This window comes from Monodelphis domestica, chromosome 2 (assembly GCF_027887165.1).
Source record: "Monodelphis domestica isolate mMonDom1 chromosome 2, mMonDom1.pri, whole genome shotgun sequence".
Classification (NCBI taxonomy): domain Eukaryota; kingdom Metazoa; phylum Chordata; class Mammalia; order Didelphimorphia; family Didelphidae; genus Monodelphis; species Monodelphis domestica.
The window spans coordinates 393876601-393900635 of NC_077228.1; the positions used below are offsets into that span (position 1 = coordinate 393876601).

The 24035-nt window shown below is 34.7% G+C and overlaps 1 protein-coding gene across 26 annotated transcripts in view; it reads right to left on the reverse strand.

Annotated features, from left to right (window-relative positions):
- TRDN (triadin) overlaps positions 1 to 24035 on the reverse strand; it is a 547971-nt gene that overhangs the window by 113341 nt on the left and 410595 nt on the right. For all 26 annotated transcript variants that reach the window (XM_056818706.1, XM_056818721.1, XM_056818719.1 and 23 more), the window contains 2 exons: positions 20898 to 20930; positions 16655 to 16705 (listed from right to left, as the gene is read on the reverse strand). In XM_056818706.1, the coding sequence (XP_056674684.1) occupies positions 16655 to 16705; positions 20898 to 20930 (84 nt within the window). The remainder of the gene's footprint in view (positions 1 to 16654; positions 16706 to 20897; positions 20931 to 24035) is intronic.

A 24035-nucleotide genomic window follows, 5' to 3' on the forward strand; every position in this document is an offset into this window, starting at 1 on the left:
CTCATGGGTGAAATATTAAAAATGGGCAAAAAAATGTGAACTAAAATAATCCCTGAAGCTTTAAACTATGTTCCAACAAATACTTGGATATTTCTGATGGATCCATGAGCTCCTCAGTGAGCTTTCTCTATTTGTATAGGTCTGATCTCCTTAATGACTTTTCATCTTGGAAAATTTTTGTCCAAGTCATTAAAATTACCAAAAACCCCACAGATTTATAGAAGGTGCATTCCACATATTGTAGACTTTCTCTGGGAATTTTAATATCTGTATATTTTGTCTTACTTCTTAAAGAGTGAACTTTTGGCCTCTCTCCCAGTTACAAGATCAGCTCATTTACTTCTCCTTGAATATATTTTATTCCATTTCTTGAATATGTTAATTCTTGGTACACATACTCACACACTTCCACTTATTGTTTCATTGTACTTAGCTTAAATTGTAACTCTAATTCTTTGTGAAATCATGCTATTCCATAATTTACACCTATATAGTAGCAAACACCTATATAGTGACCTTTTATGACAAGTAATTCTGGCCATCACTGAAATATCATATGCATTGTCAGATATTAGTTTGATCCATTTTATTTTTTCCCCTCTCCTTCTTTGCTATAAGGGATAAATGGCTATCTGGATAGAGAAGGGGGATTAAAATACTTAGAAATAAAGGAGATGCAAAATCACAAAAAGAGAAAGAAAATAATTTTAAATGCCGTAAAATAGAAATACATACATAGAAATGTTGTGCCTTGGACAATCAACTGTGTATCTAGACTACTGGGATCACTTGGAATCGTTACTTATGTCTTCAGCTAAGCACGCTCCAAAGGGGAAATGCATGATACCACAGGGAATGGACAGAGAAATTGGGACGTTGGGGAAGGATACTGCTGGGGAGTCTACAGCTTGAGGAGAAGAATAAAAGAAGTGCTTGATTCAACTCTGGTTAAATCTGGGATTATATTTTAAATAATTATTAATGTTAATTGGGTGCTAAGCCTTGTTGTCTATTTTTCAAGTACTTTTTCAAGTATTTTCAACTATTTTTCAAGTATTTTTCAAGCATTTCAAGTACTATTAACATCCTTTATATTTAGTATCTGCCTTAGTTTATGAAGATTTCAAAATGTGATCCAACCCAAATTTCCTCCTTCTTATTCCATTATTGACTTCGGCTTACAGTTCATGTGTTGTCAGTCTAAAGTGTGCACATGTGTGTACATATACACATATGTATAAATGTGTGTGTGTGAGAGAGAGAGACACAGAGACACAGAGAGCAAATCTGAGCACTATACATATTCATACACTTTGCTTTTGTTGGGAAGATGACTTTAATGATCTCTCCATTATGTTATGTATTTCATTTTGTAGTCTTTGTAGATTGATGCAACTAATGTAATATCACTCCATGTTGTAAAAAAGAATTATTTCTTTTTCTTTGTTTTCTATGTAAACCATTTTCCATTGTATTAATGCCCTCCTCAGATAAGCATATATTTCTCAATTTCATATTGTACTTGGTGCCAATACTTAAATTATATAATGAAGCTGTTTTAAGTTGATTCAATTATAGACTCCCACATAATTTTTACTTCTGCATGGTAGTTACCTTGTTTAAGGAGACCCTTACTATATTTTGTTCTCTCAAATCAAATTCTTTAAAAATATACACAGTAGGGTATTTCTTATTTATTTTGTGGCCTTTTTTTTTTGTTTCACACTACAAGATAACAGCCATTGCTTCCAGCAAATTGGATAAACACATGACTGACAGTTAATTGTGGCATGATTCACTCATACCGGAATATTCTAAACAAATAAGCAATAAGATCACAGGTATGCTAGAGTCTTGAGCAAGATTTTATATTCTTGACAACTTGACATTGTTGACAATAGAAAATTTCTACAAAAAGTTGCATATCATTTTAATATGTGTGCTAAGACTTAATAAAGAATTTATAATGATGAAAATAGGCAAATAGCTAATAGGTACTACAGTGGAGGTAACCCTTTTCTTGTCAAAACTAATCCCTCTATATTTTCTTGTCAAAAATATTTTTTTTATTTGTGCTCTATGTAGAACATCTTCCATTATGACAAAAGACCACTTCTTTTCTTCAGTAGAGTTTCAATGCCCCTAAATATTCCTTTTCTCCTACTAATCTTCACTTTCTCACTACCTACTGATTCTTTTCCTGCTGCAACCATTGATTGTATCATGTCATCCAGCTATCACTTTATCCCTCCCCTCTTCTTAGTTATTTATATTTGGAGACTGTACTTCTCTAACCCTTTTATAAATTCTTTGCACTCTGATTTTTAAACTTATTAAACCAATTTTTACTACCAATTTATTTTAAAATATTTTAACTTTTGTATCAATAATCCCTTAATTTTCAGATCTCGTGATCTTTTCTCAGTCCTAATTCTTTTCAATCACTCTGTACAATATAACACTATTGGCCATATTCTTTTCTTACACATTCTCATCTCTTGGAGTTTAAATGATATTTTTCTCCCTTAGTCCTCCTATCTGTCTGGATATTTATTCTCAATTTCTTTTGATCGGTTTTCATTCATGTCTTTACCCAGTAGCTGTGGACATATGCCAAGGTAATAGAAAGAAAAATTCCCCTTCCCCATAAAATCTTATTGGGTGTTTTCATCGACATCCATAGATTCAGTTATCATTTCTAGGCAGATGTTACTCACACCTATATATTCTGTCCAAGACTTTCTTTTGAGCTCTAGTCTCAAAATATACCATTAACATTTTGAACTGTATATCCCTTTATGACTCCCAAACTCATCAATTTTCCAAAATTCTCTATTATCACTGAAAGTAAAAACTTCTTTCCCTTCACCAAGGTTTAAAATTCAGTAGTCATTATTGAAATCTTGCTCTCATTCACCCAACAAATTCAAGAAGTTGTTCTCTCATTTATATCCCCTTCTCTATACAAACCTAGTCAGCACCTCTTGCCTGCCTTATTGAATATATTCCTAAGTGGTTTTCTGCTTCAAGTCTCACCCACTACAACTGCTCTTCCAAACAACTGTTGAAATGCTCCTTTAAAAGAACAATCTGTCACCTCTCTTTTCTCATCACTCCCTCCAACTTATTAAACTAGCAACTCTTATTTACTTTTATGTTAAAACATAAAGTCCTTGGTTGGTTATTTAAAATTATTTAGACTGGCCCTTCCCTATCTACCACATCACTCTCTTTCATGCGTTCTATATTTTAGTCATATAGATCAAATTATTTTTCTTTACACTATTTCTCACTTCCCTATCTTTGCATACTTGCTATCTCGCATGGCTGGAATATTCACCCTTCTCTACTTTGCCTCTTAGAATTGTTGGCTTACTTCATAATTTAGGTGTCAACTTCTATAAGTATACTTTCTTACTCCTTCCACCCACCTTCATTTCTAGTATTTCTCCTTTTAAGGTTACCTTATAACCACTTATCTTATACATACAGCCTTCCCCAGTAGCAGGTAAGCTCATTAAAGGCAGGGTATACTTTTCTTTTTTCTTTTCTAAATAGGTGTCCTTATTGTTTGACAAAGTATCTGGCACATAATTATTTTGGGGACAGATTTTTCTTTCAAATTTGTGAACAACAGCTTATAATAGTAATTATCATGTTTTGTTTTGTTACTAGAAATGGATTATACCTTAAAAGGACTGGTAAAAATAATTTTGTACAAAGTGCTGAAAAATCTAATAATGTAATAAAATATTTAGAACTGTAAGGGACTTTAGAGAATATTTTTAACAGTTGGAATATATGTCTAGAAGAAGGAATGGATTCCTCCAATTGTGAAAGTCAAATATGAATCCATGTCCTCTGACAACAAATCTAATGATTTTACTGGGATTCAAAAGTACTGAAATGAATGTGAGAAGAGTAACAGGGAAAGAAGAGAGGGTGGATGTTTTATAAGTCTCCAAAGAAAGAAACTATATAGAATAGCTACAAAATAAGTCGTAGAGAGACACATAAATTCATAGTAAGCAAAATCCAAGAAAATAGGTAGAGATAAAATTTAATGACTTCAGGTTTCTATATACTAATCCAAAAAGTATAGGCAATAAAAGAATTGAATTGGATATCCTAAACCAAAAAGAGGCAAGTAGCTTCCCCAGTAAACAGAATAGGTTAAATGTGTATATGTGGGGAGGTTATCATATATAAGGAAGATAAATTCATGTGAGGAAATTCAGGGAAGAAGTAAGACAGATATAATTGAGGTAATGACCAGAGTTTTAGAGGAGTGATATTTCAATTAGACTACTACATACCAACTCTAATACAAAAAGGAAAGAGTAAAGAAAAGATTTCAAGTCTAGTACAGAGTCCTAATATAGTATCAGTGGAGACTTAAATTATCTAAATATTTATTGTAAATTTATCTGCCAAAAGAGGAGTAATTTCTTGGACTGACTTAATATTTTCATCTTTTAAAAAGTAGAGTATACTATGACAGACACTGCTATGCTCAAATTGATCCTTATGAAGTAGGAGGAACTCTGATTGAGATAAATATGGTAAGAACCTTTGAATTAACCACTCCATATATTCCCAGTTTTCCTCTTCCTTATTACATTTCCTCTTACTCTTTAATATTTTACACACATTAAAACGTGTTTGTCCATAACTTCCCTGTGATTCTATCCCTAAAAGTCTCTTTAGACAATATCTCCATTCTCTCATCTCAGAATTCTTTCTATATTTTAACTTCAGATTACTTATTTTTGAAAGCTCAACTTGCCTGAAATGATTTCCAAATTAATGTTTTAGATCCTTGATATTATCTTTCCTACTTCTGAATCTCTTGAAATCTACATTCCCAAAATCAAAGGTACATGGCAGAGAATGATAGGAGAGTCAGGTGTAGCCTGATATACAATGTGGGTATGATATTCCATGGACTAAAATTCAGCATGAAAAGTTAGCTTAGAAGGCAAAGTCAAGATGGTGGCTTAGAGGCAGTGAAATTTCAGACCTCTGAAAACCCTTCCTTACTGATTACAAACTAAAAGCTCCGAGGGGACTGAAAATCAAACCTAACAACAGGTCAGAGCCAAGGAACCCTCCTGTTGGACTCAACTTAAAAGGTACGCTCCCCAAAAGCCTGAATTTGAGAACACTTGGGTTTAAGAGGAAGGAAGAAGGTAGGTCCCAGAATCCCTCTCCCACCAAGAGCGCTGAGCCTCCAGCAGTAGCTGGAACCCCTGGGTGGGCAAGGGTGATGGTCTGGAGGGAGTACCTTGTGAGCAAAGCTATGCCAGGCTCAGAGCATTGAATAAAGGTAGTGGGGAAGCAGTTGGAGAAGAAGCAAAGAGCGGGCAGCCTAGTTGCAGCAGTGGAGACACTACATATTGCCCCTCCCCTTTCCAAGGTTTGGCCTTAGGGCACATCCAGCTCTGCAACTGTGGTAGAGAAATGAAGATAGAGAGAGAGGTTTTGCAGGACAAGTCAAGATGCAAGAACCAAGGCAGGGGACCTGATCTGCAAAATCAAAGAGAAGGTTCTAATCGGAATGTTCTCAGGAGAAAACAGTTGACACTGGAGGGGGAGGAATGGAGTCTCAGGTGCTGAGAGTAGAAGCTGGCTGAAGGACCCTTGAGGGGCTGGCTTGGCTTTGGGATCTCTGACCTCAAATCCTCTGCTCTCTCTGGGATTTTACTGACCAAGAGTTGGAGGAAAGCCAGGCTGAAGGAGAGATTTTTTTTTTCTTGGTAGCTGGCTGAAGGAGAGAATCCCTGAACTAATCTTGCTAGCTTTGTCCCAGGCTGAAGGACCCTTGGGGTGGGGGGCTTCTGAAATTAGGCTGAGAGACCTTGATGACTTTGTGAAGAAGAAAGATTTTAAATGTTGTCCTCCATCCATTTCTCTGACTGTTCCTCTGAGTCACAATTGTGACAAGACTGACTATTTCCATAACCCTCCTAAATGCTTATTATAGATTAGGGAAACCCTCATCCCTCTTTCCTCAGTTTTCCATCCTGTTGTTTTCCAATAAACCCCTTACCTGAGAAAGAAAAGAAGAGTATTTTATAGTTCTCTCAGGAGGGAGGGAGGAAGCCAAAAGACTTCAAGAAGCAGGTGGTCAAGGGAGGGAATTAGGGAGGAAGAGGGTAGGAAACAGATTGATCCATTAGCCTTCCAATAAGGATAAGTAGGAATACCCCAGAGCATTCCCCTGTGGAAGCATCCCTCTATCTCTGTAGCAGTATCTCTCAGCATCTCTCAACATCTCTCTCTATCTCTGTAGTACCTCTATCACCACTGTAACTAAGAAATCCTCAGGTGTGCCCCCATACTTAGTAACAGTTCTCTCTAGTCACAAGCCAGAGTACATCAGTCATTCGTACAAGTAATAGTCACACAGATTATCTATCTATTTCAATTGGCACCCCAAGTCTGACTGTACCCATGATCCTTACAGGCAGGGTAGTTAAGGAACATAGACAAAAATGTTGAGACAAGTGGTTTTTGGAGTTGTGATTGTGGCAACCATTGCCTGCTTTTGGGTATACCACTTACTATATAGTAAACTAACCCAAATGGTAGTGGAAACTGTTGATTATGTTGGCAACATTACAATATGTTTAACAGTTGCCATTTCAACATGAACTGGTTCTCTAGCAAGTCCCGGCACAAGGATATGTACTCTTTATGGTTGTGTTGCAGACTCTAAAACAAGTGAAGAAAGTATGCAGATTCATGGAACCCCTTAAGACATAGAAGATTATGGCTATTGATACCAACTTGTGACAAGACTGATTATTTCCATAACCTTCCAAAATTCTCCTTATAGATTAGGGAGACCTCTATCCCCTTCACGTCAACTCCCATCCTATTGTTTTCCAATAAACCTGAGAAAGAGAACAAGAACAGTTTCTCTAAACTTCACAGTCACTTTTGAGTTACATAGAAAGGAGACTGACTGACAAGGGGGAAGGGAAGGGAGGCAAGTGGGAGAGAGTGGAAAGGGAGGGAATGAAGGGAGGAAAAGGCTAGGAAATAGATTGATATATCAGTAATTAATAGAGATCAGCAGGTGGACCCCAGAGCATTCCCCTGTGGCAACACATCTCTCTCTCTAGCAGTATCTCTCTATCTCTGTAGCAAGTGTCCCATACTAGCACGCCTCTTTAGTCTCAAGCCAGAGTACATCAGTCATTGCAACAAGTAATAGTCACACAGATTATCCATCTATTTCACAACTCATCTGGGCTTATTCTTGTTAAAGCCTTCAGAGGGCCAGGAAGCTCGAGCTCCAAAAACCCTCCCCCACAGGCTTTGCTAAGAGACTTGGTGACTAAGCTACAAGGGGGAAGGCTAAGAGAACACAGATACAAAACAAAATGAGAGGAGAAAAAGTACAGGCAACTACAGGGAGTAAAGAAGAGGTAAATATGAGCAAACAACAGAAAAAGAAAAAAGAAATTACAATCAATAGCTTCAAGACAGGCATTGAACAAAGAGCAAACAGAATAGAGAACGATAAAGGAACACCAAGCAAAAAAAGAGAAACTCTGGCAAATTGGAAAAAAGGCTTTGGAAAAGCTCAACATACAATTCAAAACACAATTAAGAGAGGCTGAAGGAAACTGGAAAAGAAGTTAAAAAGCAAGATAAGTCATCTGGAAACAGAAAACAGTATCTTGAAAGGCAAAATTAATCAGCTTGAAAATGAGGGAAAGGAGATGAAAGTTCATAAGGAGAAGGATGACCAAAAATCCAGGGATTAATAGTATTTAAAAATGAGAATACAACAATTAGAAGCAAGCAACTTCACAAGGCAGCAGTATGCTATAAAACAAAATCAAAAGAATGAAAAAAATTGAGGAAAATATGAAACACCTCATTCACAAAACAGAAGATGTAGAAAATCATTCCAGGAGAGACAACTTAAGAATCATTGGTCTACCAGAAGACCATGACAAAAGAAAAAGCCTGGACATACTACAGGAAATTATCCAAGAAAACTGGTCCGATATTCTAGAACAAGAGGGAAAAGTGAACACTGAAAGAATCCACAGATCACCTCCTGTACTTAATCCCCAATTGACAACACCCAGGAATGTTATAGCCAAATTCAAGAACTATCAGACCAAGGAAAAGATGGAAACATGGTGAGGATAACACAGGATCTGGCCGTATGTACACTGAAGAACCAAAAGGAATGGAACATGATATTCCAGAAAGCAAGAGAACTAGGTCTATAACAAAGAATCAACTACCCAGCAAAACTGACTATATTCTTACAGGGGAAAGAATGGTTATATAACAAAGTAAAAGAATTCCAAGCATTTGTAAGAAAAGACCAGACATGAACAAAAAATTTGATGCCCAAAACAAAACTCAAGAGAATCATCGAAAGGTAATTAATGAAAAGGGGAGAAAAGAAAAACAAAAAAAAACAAAACAAAACTTTTTTTAAGAGACCCAATGAGTTAAAATGATATGTATCCCTATAAGAAAAGAGGTCATTGGTAACTCTTAAAAATTGTTATTATCACTGAGGTAGCAAGAATAATTCTACTTAGAGGGAACAGTGACAAATTGTATAGGATGAAATGTCAAGATATAAATATGCATATCAATATATGTATGCATAAATACATATGTATGTTTATATGTATATATATATATATATATATATATACAACTAGAGCTGAAAAAGAGGTTAATACAAAAAGAAATGGGAAAGTAATAAAATGGGGTAAATTTATATGTCACAAAGAAGCACATGGCAGGAGAGGGAGAGAACATCAATACACTGTAAGGGTAAAAAGGTTGGAGATAGGAAATACTCAATTCTTACGTGCATTGAAATGGACTCAAAGAAAAAAGAAAAATCAAATATGTTGTGACAGAGAATTGATTTGCTCTCTATAGGGAAGTAGAAGGGTAATAAACAGACTAGTGGGGAGGGAAGCAGTACAAGAGAGGAAGAGGATGGGGGGTAGTTTTAAAAAGACTGTAAAGAAAATAAAAGGGGAATAAAAAGGGAAGGGGGTAGAAAGGGAAGTAAAATCAGGGGTATGAATTAGGGGAACTGATTAAAAACAAAACATTGGTGTAAAAGGAAATAGTAAAAGAAGAAATGGCAGGACTAGGGGCAGAAATCAAAATGCTAGGAAATACACAGCTGGAAATCATAACTCAGAATGTGAATGATATGAACTCACCCATAAAAAGAAAGTGAATAGCATAGTGGATTAAAAACCAAAACTCAACCATAAGCTGTCTACAAGAAACACACATGACTTAGGTAGACACGCATAGGTTAAAAGTAAGAGGATGGAGCCAAATCTATTAGGCATCAACTGATAAAAAAAAAAGAAGGCAGAAGTCACAATCATAATATCTGACAAAGCCAAAGTAAAAATAGGTCAAGTCAAAAGAGATAGGGAAGATAATTACATCCTGATAAAAGGCAATATAGACAATGAGGAAATATAAGTACTCAACATGTATGCTCAAAATGGCATAGCATCCAAATTTCTAAAAGAGAAACAAGAGGAGTTGAGGGATGAAATAGATAGAAAATCTATACTAGTGGGAGATCTGAACCTTCCTCTATCAGAACTAGGTAAATCAAACCAAAAAATACATAAGAAAGAGGTAAGAGAATTGAATGAAATCTTAGAAAATTTAGAGTTAGTAGATATGTAGAGAAAAACAAATATGGACAAAAAGGAATACACCTTCTTTACAGCAGCACATGTACATTCACAAAGATTGATCATGTACTAATGTGTAAAATATTGCAAACAAGTACAAAAGAGCAGAAATAATAAATGCAACCTTTTCAGATCACAATGCAATGAAAATAATAATTACTAAGGGTACATGGAGAGGCAAATCAAAAATTAATTGGAAATTAAACAATATGATTCTCCAAAATCAGCTAAAGAACAAAATATAGAAACAATTAATAATTTTGTTGAAAAAAATGACAATGAGGAGACATCCTTTCAAAATCTATGGGATGCAGCCAAAGCAGTACTCAGGGGGAAATTTATATCCTTGAGTTCATATATTAGCAAATTAAGAAGGACAGAGGTCAATGAATTGGACATGCAAATTAAAAAAAAAACTAGAAAGTGAACAATGAAAAATCCTCAGATAAAGACTAAATTAGAAATCCTAAAAATCAAAGGAGAAATTAATAAAATGGAAAGTCAAAGAACTATTGATTTAATAAATAAGACTAAAAGCTGGTACTTTGAAAAAAAATTGACAAAGTATAGGTCAATCTAATTAAAAAAGGAAAGAAGAAAACCAAATTGACAGTGTCCAAGATGAAAATGGAAACCTCACCTCTAATGAAGAGGAAATTAAAGCATTCATTAAAAATTTTTATGCCCAATTATAAGGCAACAAATATGGAAATCTAGGTGATATGGATGAGGAAGAAATAGACCAACTAAACGACCCCATATCAGAAAAAGAAATTGAACAAGTCATCAAAGAACTCCCTAAGAAAAAATCCCCAGGGCCAGATGGATTCACAAGTGAATTCTATTAAACATTCAAAGAACAACTAATCCCAATATCATACAAACTATTTGACAGAATAAGCAAAGAAGTTGTTCTACCAAATTCCTCTTAAAATACAAATATTATACTGATTCCAAAGTAAGGAAGGTCAAAAACAGAGAAAGAAAACTACAGACTAAGATCCTTAATGAATATAGATGCAAAAATCTTAAATAGGATAATAGCAAAAAGACTCCAGCAAATGATCACAAGGGTTATTCACTATGACTAGGTAGGATTCATACCGGGAATACAAGGATGATTCCAAATTAGGCAAACCATTCAGATTATTGACCATATCAACAAGCAAACTGACAAAAATCACATGATTATCTCAATAGATGCAGAAAAAACCTTTGACAAAATACAACACTCATTCCTATCGAAAACACCAGAAAGCATAAGAATAGAAGGGCCTTTTCTAAAAAATAATACACAGTATATATCTAAAACCATCAGCAAACAACATCTGCAATGGGGATAGACTAGAAGCCTTCCAAATAATATCAGAAGTAAAACAAGGATACCCATTATGACCTCTATTATTTAACATTGTATTAGAAACACCAGCAGTAGCAATTGGAGAAGAAAAAGAAATTGAAGGTATTAAAATAGGCAATGAGGAGACCAAGCTATCACTCTTTGTGGGTGATATGATGGTATACTTAAAGAATCCTAGCGAATCAACCAAAAAGCTAGTCAAAATAATCAACAACTTTAGCAAAGTTGCAGCATACAAAATAAACTCACATAAGTCATCAGCATTTCTATATTTTGCAACACATCTCAGCAGCAAGACTTAGAAAGAGAAATTCCATTTATCACCCTAGACCATATAAAATACTTGGGAATCTATCTGTCAAGACAAACAGGAACTATATGAACACAATTACAATACACTTTCCACACAATTAAAACTAAAACAATTGGAAAAAACATTGATTGCTCATGGGTAGGATGAGCTAACATAATAAAAATGACAAACCTACACAAATTAATTTACTTATTTACTCATTGAACTATCAAAAAAACTTTTTTTTTACTGAATTTGAAAAAACCATATTAAAATTCATTTGGAAGAACAAAAGAAATGAAACAATAAAAAAAGGAAAGAAGAAAACCAAATTAACATTATCATAGGTGAAAAGGGAGATCTCACCTCCAATGAAGAGGAAATTAAGGCAATCATTAAAAACTATTTTTCCCTATTATATGGCAACAAATATGGCAATTTAGGTGATATGGATGAATATTTACAAAAATATAAATTGTCTAGATTAACAGAAGAAGAAATAGAATTCTTAAATAATCCCATATCAGAAAAAAAGAAATTGAACAAGCCATCAAAGAACTCCCTAAGATAAAAACCCCAGGGCCTGATGAATTCACAAGTAAATTTTATCAAACATTCAAAGAACAGGTAATCCCAATACTAGACAAACTATTTGACACAATAAGCAAAGAGGGAGTTCTACCAAATTCCTTTTATGACACAAATATGGTACTGATTGCAAAGCCAAGAAGGTAAAAGACAGAGAAAGAAAACTATAGACAATCTCTGTAATGAACATAGATGCAAAAATCTTAAATAGGATACTAGCAAAAAGCCTCCAGGAAGTCATCATGAAGATTATTCACTATGATCAGGTGGGATTTATGCCAGGAATGCAAGGATGGTTCAATATTAGGAAAACCATCCACATAATTGACCATATCAACAAGCAAACCAACAAAAATGATTATGATTATCTCAAGACACAGAAAAAGCCTTTGACAAAATGCAACATTCATTCCTATTGAAAACACTAGATCATATAGAAATAGAAGGGACTTTCCTAAAAATAATAAACAGTATTTATCTAAAACCATCAGCCAACATCATCTGCAATGGGGATAAACTAGATGCATTCCAAATAAGATCAGGAGTGAAAAAAGGATGCCCATTATCACCGCTATTATTTAACATTGTACTAGAAACACTAGCAGTAGCAATTAGAGAAGAAAACGAAATTGAAGGTATTAAAATTGGCAATGGAGAGACCAGGCTATCACTCTTTGTAGATGATATGATGGTCTACTTAAAGAATTCTAGAGAATCAACCAAAAACCTAGTGGAAATAATCAACAACTTTAGTAAAGTTTCAGGATACAAAATAAACCCGCATAAATCATCAGCATTTCTATATATCTCCAACACATCTCAGCAGCAAGAATTAGAAAGAGAAATTCCATTTAAAATCACCCTAGACAATATAAAGTACTTGGGAATCTATCTGTAGAGACAAACATAAGAACTATATGAACACAACTACAAAACACTTTCCACACAATTAAAACTAGATCTAAACAATTGGAAAAACATTAACTACTCATGTGTAGGATGAGCTAACATAATAAAAATGACCATCCTGCCCAAACTTATTTACTTATTTACTGCCATACCCATCGAACTACCAAAAAACATTTTTACTGAATTGGAAAAAAAAACATAACAAAGTTCATTTGGAAGAACAAAGATCAAGGATATCCAGGGAAATCATGAAAAAAAATGTGAAGGAAGTTTGCCTAGCAGTACCAGATCTTAAACTATACTATAAAGCAGTGGTCATCAAAACAATTTGGTACTGGCTAAGAGACAGAAAGGAGGATCAGTGGAAGAGACTTGGGGTAAGTGACCTCAGCAAGACAGTCTATAATAAGCCCAAGCTTTTGGGATGAAAATCCATTATTTGATAAAAAAAAAAAAAACTGCTGGGAAAATTGGAAGACAGTATGGAGAGATTAGGTTTGTATCAACCTCTCACACCATATACCAAGATAAACTCAGGATAGATGAATTACCTGAACATAAAGAAGGAAACTATAAGTAAATTAGGTGAACACAGAATAGTATACATATCAGATCTTTGGGAAAGAAAAGATTTTAAAACCAAGTAACAGTTAGAAACAATCACAAAATGTAAAATCAATAATTTTGATTGCATCAAAGAAAAAAATTTTGTACAAACAAAACCAATGCAACCAAAAGTAGAAGGGAAGTAACAAATTGGGAAACAATCTTCATAACAAAAACCTGTGACAAAGGTCTAATTACTCAAATTTATAAAGAGCTAAATCAATTGTACAAAAAATCAAGCTATTCTCCAATTGATAAATGGTCAAAGGGCATGAACAGGCAATTTTCAGTTAAAGAAATCAAAACCATTAATAAGCACATGAAAAAGTGTTCTAAATCTTTTATAATCAGAGAGATGCAAATCAGAACAACTCTGAGGTATCACCTCACACCTAGCAGATTGGCTAATATGACAGCAAAGGAAAGTAATGAATGCTGAAGGGGATGTGGCAAAGTGGGGACATTAATGCATTGCTGGTGGATTTGTGAATTGATCCAAACATTCTGGAGGGCAATTTGAAACTATGCCCAAAGGGCGATAAAGGACTGCCTGCCTTTTGATCCAGCCATAGCCCTGCTGGTTTTGTACCCCAAAGAGATAATAAGGAAAAAGACTTGTACAAGAATATTCATAGCTGCGCTCTTTGTGGTGGCAGAAAATTGAAAATGAGGGGATGCCCTTCAATTGGGGAATGGCTGGACAAATTGTGGTATATGTTGGTGATGGAATACTATTATGCTCAAAGGAATAATAAAGTGGAGAAATTCCATGGGGACTGGAACAACCTCCAGGAATTGATGCAGAGCGAAAGGAACAGAACCAGGAAAACATTGTACACAGAGACATTGTACACAGAGACTGATACACTGTGGTACAATCAAATGTAATGGACTTCTCCATTAGTGGCAAAGCAATGATCCTGAACAACCCAGAGGGATCTATGCGAAAGAACACTATCCACATTCAGAGGGAAAACTGTGGGACTAGAGATACAGAAGAAAAACAACTGCTTGATTACATGGGGCAAGGGGACATAGACTCTAAATGAACATCCTAATGCAAACACCAACAACATGGGAATAGGTTTTGATCAAGGACGTATTTAATACCCAGTAGAATTGTGCATTGGCTACGGGAAGGGTGGGGGGAGGGAAGCAAAAGAATATGATTCTTGTAACCAAGGAATAATGTTCTAAATCGACTAAATAAGTAACTTACAATGAAAAAAAAAAAGAAAAGTTAGCTTGGGAGTGAAGAGTGAAATTCTAAAGTCAAGAAGAAAAACAATTTGGATAAGATGGGAAAAGATAAATTTTATTTTGAAAGGCAAAATGTGGATGAATAGGAAACTTTTGAACACATTTATATTTAATAAACATAGGTGTATAAGACAAGCAAGAGTAGGTATTGAAGGATGATTAGAAATGTATGGCATGACATTATATAGTTTTCTGAATACTGAAGTTCAGAATGAGCTAATCTTCGTGAGTAATGAAACAAAATCAGTTTTGTTTTCAGCTCTAAAGAGAAGGACAGCAACAAAGAGGAGAAAGACATAAAAGAGAACTAGAATAGGAAGACAAGGTAGGGCTTGATATGCACTAAAGAAAGACAAATAAATTTTAAATAGAAGAGGCAGAATGGAACACACTAGCTGAGGGGGCAATATTAATGCAGTTAGAATGGCAGAAATAATCAGGGGAGTAAAATTAATATATTTTTGATAGATAAGACACAAGTCTACAAACAATACAAGGAACATTTGAGAGATGAGTAGAAGATAATATTAGGTGAATAGGTTAGGAATATTTTTTATAAAACCATATTATTTTATAAACAGAGAGGATCTTAAAGGTCATTATAATAGGCCTCTAAGATCAAGTCAGAGGTATTTAGACTTACTATGTATTTAGAATTTTTAAGCTGAGGAATGAAATAAAGAATATTATATTTACTTTAATAAAATATATAGGATATGTGAAAAGGGAGATATCATAGACTTACACTGATCAGGTAAAAAGTTAATACAAAAATATTGATATAAAAGTATATGGGGACATAAATAGGGTGCCAATAATGGGAAAAAAGAACAAGTAAAATTGAAATATTTTGAATAAAGGTAGGGAGGTCTTGGGAAATGATTGGATACCGTCACAACTGATTCAAAGATGCTTCATTTCCATCTGGATGGACTCGTGGTAATAAAATATCACTGATAAAAGGTAATAGATTATTATTATAAACAAATTATTAAATGAATCAGAGATAAGTCACGAGACTCTCCATAGATATTCCTTACAGACACATCCTTATGGAAAATTTATAGAAAATCATTGTCAATAACAGGACAAAGGGAGAAAGTAAAAAGGGCTTATATTTTCCATAAATGGAACATGGCACACCTAAAAATAAATGATGGGGCCACAGAAGGATCAAATTAAAAATTAACCAAATATCTACTCTTTTGCCTGAGGACAACCACCATTCTGTGTGAAGAAGTATCTTCATAATGAGCCTTTGTGTCTTGGACAATGTAATAAGGACTAACGATCACTGAATGATATATGAATTTCAATATTTAGCTACTTAGAATATTGCAGAGAGGTCAAGGCAACTTAAGAATGAGAGAGTTAAAGATTAATGGAACATATTGTGCTCTTTAAATTTTTCTAATGAAATATTAATGACAATATTATCTATCATTTTAGCAGATTGGAAACAGAAAAAGAAATTAGAAATGGAAAAGATCTTTGAAATCATTAGCCTAACTCTCTAGTTCTATAGTTTAAAAAACTGAGTCCTAGAAAAATTAATTGACCAATTTCTCAGATAATTAAGGGCTAGATTGGGTCTAGAAATCAGGTCGATTCCTTCTATTACATCATTATAGCAAACTTCTGTATATTTAGATCATCTCTTTCTTCCATTCACTTTGAATATTCTTATAGTCTATGATGTTTTATTACATAAATAAAAAGGATATAGGATATGAATTATGGGGATGGCTAGTAGAGGAGGGGGAAGAATGTGAAAGGGTAGTGAAAAAAGCAACAATAATAATAACATGTTTTCTATAAGTTAATTAAATGAAACAGCCATTCCAGACCCATATAAGACCTGACTAATGTACTTTGCAAACATTAAAATGGTTAATTATAGAATTTAAGTTTAACTGATCTTATTACCTTTTTCTTTCGATTCTAAAGCAGACTTCCCAGTTTTTGTTTTTGAAGCTTCTGTAAGAGAAGTGGAAGTAAAAAAAGGTACAATGAATAATAGAGAAATAAGAAAAACAATGCTATAAAAGTGACATGAAATTTGTATTTGCTCAGTGAAATCCAACACTAGAGAAAGAAGTGATAAATGAAAGACATAGTTCATATTCTTTTTTTTTTTTGGTCAAATGATGCCTGCTTTAGTTTGGGGATAGGAGAGAAGGAAAGAGGTACTTGGCAATTTTAATGTAACCAACAAACAAATTAATATTTAAAAAAAGGAAATAAAAGAATCAAAGCTTAAGTAGATTGTTATATTTAAGGACTCATAAGTAGCAATCCTTAAGAATTAGAAGAAGAAATGTTTTTGAAGTGTTATTTACTATACAGTCTTGATAATTTCAAGAAGTTCACTTGTCTAATAGTGAAGAAAAACAAATATATATATATATATATACATATACATATATATATATATATATATATATATATATATAAACCAAGATAGGATGAATTAAGGATAATCTCACAGGGATGGCACTAAGAATAATGAGAAGTATGAAAGGCTTCCTACAAAACATGGAGCTTTAGCAGAGGCTTGAAGGAAACCAGAAACCTTTATATAATTTTCATAGAAGGGACCTTTAGACCGTCGTACAAAACGCCCTCATTTAATTGATGAAGATTCTCTTCTCTTCTCCCCTCCCCTCTCTGTTTTCTTCTTCTCTTCTCTTCTCTTCTCTTCTCTTCTCTTCTCTTCTCTTCTCTTCTCTTCTCTTCTCTTCTCTTCTCTTCTCTTCTCTTCTCTTCTCTTCTCTTTTTTCCTCTTCTCTTCTCTTCTCTTCTCTTCTCTTCTCTTCTCTTCTCTTCTCTTCTCTTCTCTTCTCTTCTCTTCTCTTCTCTCTTCTCTCCTCTTCTCTTCTCTTCCCCTCTTACCTAATGCCTTAGAATGCATATTGTTTATTGTTTCCAAGGAAGAAAAGTGTTAAGGAGATTAAATGACTTGCCCAGGGTTGCACACCTAGGAAGTGTCTGAGGCCCAATTTGACTTCAGAACCTCCTGTCTCTCTCTAACCCTGAATCTCTATCCATTGAACCACCTACCTGTCACCAAAGATTATTTTTTTTTCCCCAGAGAAATGAAGTGACTTCCATAAGGCTGCATAGCTGGTCAGTAATAGAGCTGGGATTAAAACCCATGATACTTCATTCTAAATTCCATCCATATCAGCAAACTATGGTATCTTTAATGAAGTTTTCATCTTTACAGTTTTCCAAAGATATTTCACTTATGTAAAAATAATGTGAAAGTGTTAATCCCTCTAAAGCATAAACTATTAATAATCTAATAATCCCAAATATGTTCATAAAATCAATAATTTTTGCATAAATTCATTTATTTTATGACAGTACCATGTTTATTTTAGGATTTTTGTTTGTCAAAGTTATTTCCAAATAGTCACTCCTAGAATTAAGTATTGATTATTTTCATCCTTATTTTACTATTGAGGAAATGAATGTTCAGAAAAGGTAAGTTCTTTTTTTTTTTAAACCCTTACCTTCCGTCTTGGAGTCAATACTATGTATTGGCTCCAAGGCAGAAGAGTGGTAAGGGCTAGACAATGGGGGTCAAGTGACTTGCCCAGGGTCACACAGCTAGGAAGTGGCTGAGGCCAGATTTGACCCTAGGACCGCCCATCTCTAGGCCTGGTTCTCAATCCACTGAACTACCCAGCTGCCCCCAGAAAAGGTAAGTTCTTAATTAAAAGTGTTGGATCAGAATTCAAACTCAAGTTTTGGTCCCTGTCTATTAGTCTTTCCACAATTTTATGAAAAAAAAAAACAACAACTGTAGTACTTGTAGTACAATCATACTTATTAACTTCCTTTCTTCAATGCTAACTCTCCCCCTTATGGCATAGTTCTAATACTGAATATGTGCTCAGAGAGAACTTCATTTTTTCAAATAATTTCTCTAACCATCAATTGTTCCTTTTCATTTGAAGTTGTAATAAACTTTTATTTTCATAACAATCTTGCTTTGTCCTCTATTTCCCTAATTTATAATTATAGGCTTCTCCAGGATTGCAAAATCTGCAAAGAAAAGTTTAGCAGAGATGTGGGGAAAGTTAGAAAGCTGAAGTCTAATTAGTCAAAACCCCTGACTGGGGCCTATGAGATAATGACACACCTAGCAATTTTGAGAAGCTCTAATCACATAGAAAAATAAATGTTAATTTAAATAACAATTAGTAAGTAAACACTGAAGGCTTGGTGAATTTGATATATCCCTCTGTTCTATAGAGAACCTAAATACAGATAATCTCACATCTTTGAAAATCACTTAGTTGGCCTAATTGTTTCAGCTTTCAGAACCCCTGTCTATCCCCTTGGTGGTGTTTCTTTGAAGACTGTGATGCAGCTAGTACAGTAAAGGGCAGTAGTGAAACGGAGAAGGTCAGCTTGATTTTAAATGAGTTAATGGGCATGTGCAATAAAGAATGGGACCATTTAGAATCCCATTGATGCTTAATAGTGGGGGAGATGGTAGCCGAGAAATGTGACCATTCAGTCCTATATATCTTTGAGTTTGGGTAAATCCATATGGACCATGCTAAAGGTCTTTGTAAAAAAAAATAGTTTTTGTTCCCTTTCTTTTGTTTTATCTTTTCCAATATCTCAAAAATGAAAAATAAGGTTTTAATTTTTTTCTCTTAAAAAACTTTGTAAAGAAAGATTTATTTTTGTCTTTCAAACTCTGGATGATGAATATGTATGTCTTTGGTTCACCTTTTCTTGAGGAAGCAGCAGCTGATTGAAGGCCTAAATCTGACTTCTCTTTACACCACAGTATGTGAATATATTGGAAAGGTCTATTACCAAAGAAAAGAATATGGACAAAATAATTTGACGATCCATAGTAACCCATTATGAACTCTGACGATGGTTCCTTTAAAGCTATCCAGCAGCTCAAAGGTTTTAGGTCAGTATTTGGGTATCTCATGGTACCTCACCTCTTCAATGTTATCTCTGGGAAATACTTTTCAAATTGTGAGATGTCATGGGACCGTGTTGTACATCAAAATTTCTACTTACTTTTAATATAACATTCACATTTAGGGACTCTTTATATTATTGAATGTGAGAATCTCAAGGGCATACTTTGCTTTAGAGAGAGACATTGAAAATTCTTTTGAGAATGAAAATAATCTCCATTTCTGAAAAACAAATGGCCTAGAAAACTGTTTTGGTGTGGTGCCATGAAAAGTGGTGCACTGGAAGTCCTTTGAGCCAGAAGATCTAGGTACAACCATAATTTTTCCTACTTATTTGGTGACTGCAAACAAGTTACATAAATTGTAAGACTCAGTTTCCTCACGTTTAAATGGAGATAATAATGCCCACACCACCTACCTCAGTTAAATTCGATTCACTTTAATAGGTATTTAGCAAGAATGTACTATATGCTAAGAACTGAGCCAACTATTAAGGATATAAAAGAAAAAAATGGAAATGGCTTTTGTCTTCCTGTACTACAGGGAAACATATATGCAGATAAGTAAAAAAGAAAGTACATAAAAATAATAAATACAATGTAATTCATGGAAGAAGAGCTGACAATTGGAGACAAAGAAAGATCTGCATAATTGCAGGACTTGAACAAAACATAGGAAGCTGTGTATTCTAACAGGCAAGTGGAAAGGAAAGAACATTAAAATATGGGGAACAATTTCAACAAAGACTTAAATGGAGACAGAATATTCTGTTGAAGAAATAATAATTAAGTCAGTTTGAATGGATTGTAGGATGGGATATCTGACTCATGTATAAATATTGACTAGGTTCCTTATAGGGAATACTATTGTAGAGGGAAAAAAAAATCTTTGTAGGGGGAGGAGAAAAGATGGCAGCTTAGAGGAAATTAAAGCAATCGTCAGGACCTCTTTTGCCCAATTATGAGACAATAAATCTGGTAATCTAGCTGAAATGGATGAATATTTACAAAAATCATAAATTGCCTAGATTAACAAGAGGAAATAGATACTTAAATAGTCCAATCTCAGAAAAAGAAATTGAACAAGCCATCAGTTTACTCCCTAAGAAAAAATCCCCAGGGCCAGATGGATTCACAAATGAATTCTATCAAACCTTGAAAGAACAATTCATCCCAATACTATATAAATTTCTAGCAAAATAAGCAAAGGTGACTTACCAAATTCTCTTGACATAAATATGGTGTTGATACCTAAACCAGGAAGACAAAAACAGAAATAAAATTATAGACCAATTTCCCAAATGAACATTGAAGCAAAAATCTTAAATGAAATATTAACAAAAAGATGATATAATTTATCACAAGGATTATTCACTATAATCAGGTGGGATTTATACCAGGAATATAAGACTTGTTTAATATTAGAAAAACTATCAGCATAATTGATGATACCAATAATCAAACAGATACCATATGTTTATCTCAGTAGATGACAAAAAAAGCCTTTGACAAAATACAAAACCCAATGTTATTAAAAACATTAGAAATCATAGGAAAAAAGGACCTTTCCTTAAAATAACAAGTAATATTTATTATATATGATGGTTTTAACATGAGCGAGGCAGCCTGGAGACAGCAAAAGTTCAGACATCTGTAAACCCTTCCTCACCAAATCAAAAGCACAATGCTTTCAGGGGACTAAAAATCAAATCTAACAACAGGACAGAGATAGGGAACCCTCCTGCTCGACCTAACAAAAAGGTACACCCCACAAAAAAGCCTGAATTCTAGAACATGTGGGTTTAAGGGAAACGAAGAAGGAATGTTCCAGGACCCTTCCCCCACCTACAGTGCTGAGTCTCCAGTTGTAGCTGGAATTTCTGGGTGGGCAAGGGCACTAGTCCAGAGAGAGTATTTTGCTAGCACTGCTATGCCAGGTTCAGGGAATTGGAGTTGAACAGAGGCCGCATAGAGGCAGCCAGAGGAGAATTAAAGAGCCTAGCTATGGCCAAGACAATGCATTTTGCCCCATCTCAATGTTTTGGCCTCAGGGCATATCCAGCATTGCAGATCAACTACACCCTAGTTCAATCTTATCAATGGCGGAGATATGAAGCCATCAGAGGGCAGGGAAGCTCTAGCTCCAACACTCATCTCCCACAGACTAATCTGAGAGCCTGGCTGACTAAACTCTAAGGGCAAAGTCTGCCACAAACTACAGGCAAATGAGAAGCCCAGCTCCTTTTCAGCTTTTGCAGCAAGTTGGGGACCTCAGGGCTCATCAATACCTTCAGCCTAACCTAGTCAACCAGAAGAGCAGAGAAGAAGCCCCTTCAGGACAGAACAGCCCAAATCCTCAGATTCAGCAAACAATGAGTGTAGCAAGACTCCAGCAATTGGGGGCGGGGGTATGGAAATATGACTAACAACAAAAAAGAAAAAATAAATTACAATCAATAGCTTCTATCCAGGTAATGAACAAAGAGCAAATGGAAGACAGGAGGATCAAGGAACATCAAGCAAAAATACAGAAACTCCAGTGATTTGGACATGTTTGTTTGTTTTTTTTAAACCCTTACCTTCCATCATGGAATCAATACTATGTATTGGTTTCAAGTGGGGTCAGGTGACTTGCCTAGGGCCACATAGCTGGGAAGTGTCTGAGGCCAGATTTGAACCTAGGACATCCCTTCTCTAGGCCTGGAACTCAATCCACTGAGCTACCCAGCTGCCCCCTGTACACAGACTTTGGAGGAACTTAAAATATAATTCAAAATACAATTAAGAGAGGCTGAAGACAACTGAGAAAAGAACTTAAAAAGAAAAATAAGTCATCTGGAAACAGAAGATAGTGTCTTGAAAGCCAAAATTCACTAACTTGAAAATGAGGCTAAGGAGATAAAAGATCAGAAGGAGAAGGATGACCAAAAAGCCAGGGATGAAATTCAGACTTTAAAAACTAGAGTCTAACAACTAGAAGCAAATGACATCACAAGGCAGCAAGAAGCTATAAAACAAAATCAAAAGAATGAAAAAAAATTGAGGAAAATATGAAACATCTCATTCACAAAATGGAAGATCTAGAAAATAGGTCCAGAAGAGACAATTTAAGAATTATTGGACTACCAGAAGATCATGACAGAAGAAAAATCCTAGACATCATTCTACAGGAAACTATCCAAGAAAACTTCCCCAACATTCTAAAGCAAGAGGGAAAAGTAAAGATTGAAAGAATCCACAGATCAAACCCTGTACTTAATCTTCGATTGAAAACATCCAGGAATGTTATAGTCAAATTCAAGAACTAACACATTGAGGAAAAAATATTAAAAGCTACTAAGTTGAAGTCATTCAGATACCATGGAATCTCAGTTAGGATAACACAGGATCTGGCTGTATCTACACTAAATGACTGAAAGTCATGGAATATGATATTCTAGAAAGCAAGGGAACTAGGTCTACAACCAAGAATCAAGTACCCAGGAAAACTGACTATATTCTAGCAGGAAAACATATGCTCATTTAATAAAGTAGAATACTTCCAAGCATTCATAAAGAAAAGAACGAACTTGAACAAAAAATCTGATGCCCAAGTACAGAACTCAAGAGAATCACCAAAATGTATTTAAAGAAGGGGAAAACAAACAAACAAACAACTTTTTTGAAGGGACCCAATAAGTAAAAATGGCTTGTAACCCTACAAGAAAAGAGGATATTGGTAAGTCTTTAAAAATTGTTATTATCACCTGGGGAACTAGAAGAATTTTATATAGAGGAAACAGTGACAAACTGTATAGGAAGAAATGCCAAGATGTGCATATATGTGTGTGTGTGTGTGTGTGTGTGTGTGTGTGTGTTATAGTCAAATTCAAGAATTACCACACCAAGGAAAAATATTCCAAGCTGCTAAGAAGAAGTCATTCATATACCATGGAATTTCAGTTAGGATAACACAGGATCTGGCTGCATCTACACTGAATGACCAAAATATATAAACTAGAGGTAAAAAAAGAGGTTAATACTAAGAGAAATGGGAAAAAAGACAAAATGGGGTAAATTTATATGTCATAAAGAAGTCCTTGAAGGGAGTGGGGGAGAACACCAATTCACTGGAAGGGTAAAAAGGCTTGAGAAAGGAAATACTTAATACTTATGTTCAATTAAAATGGCTCAAAGAGGGAAGAACAATCAGATCCATTGGGGCAGAGAATTGATTTATGCTCTATAGAGAAATAGAAGAGTAACAAACAGACTAGTGGGGAGTAAAGTAATATAAGGGAGGGAGAGTGTGGGGGGGTGGATTAAAAAGACCCTAAACAAAAATAAGAGGGGAATAAGAAGGGAGGGGGGAAGGGA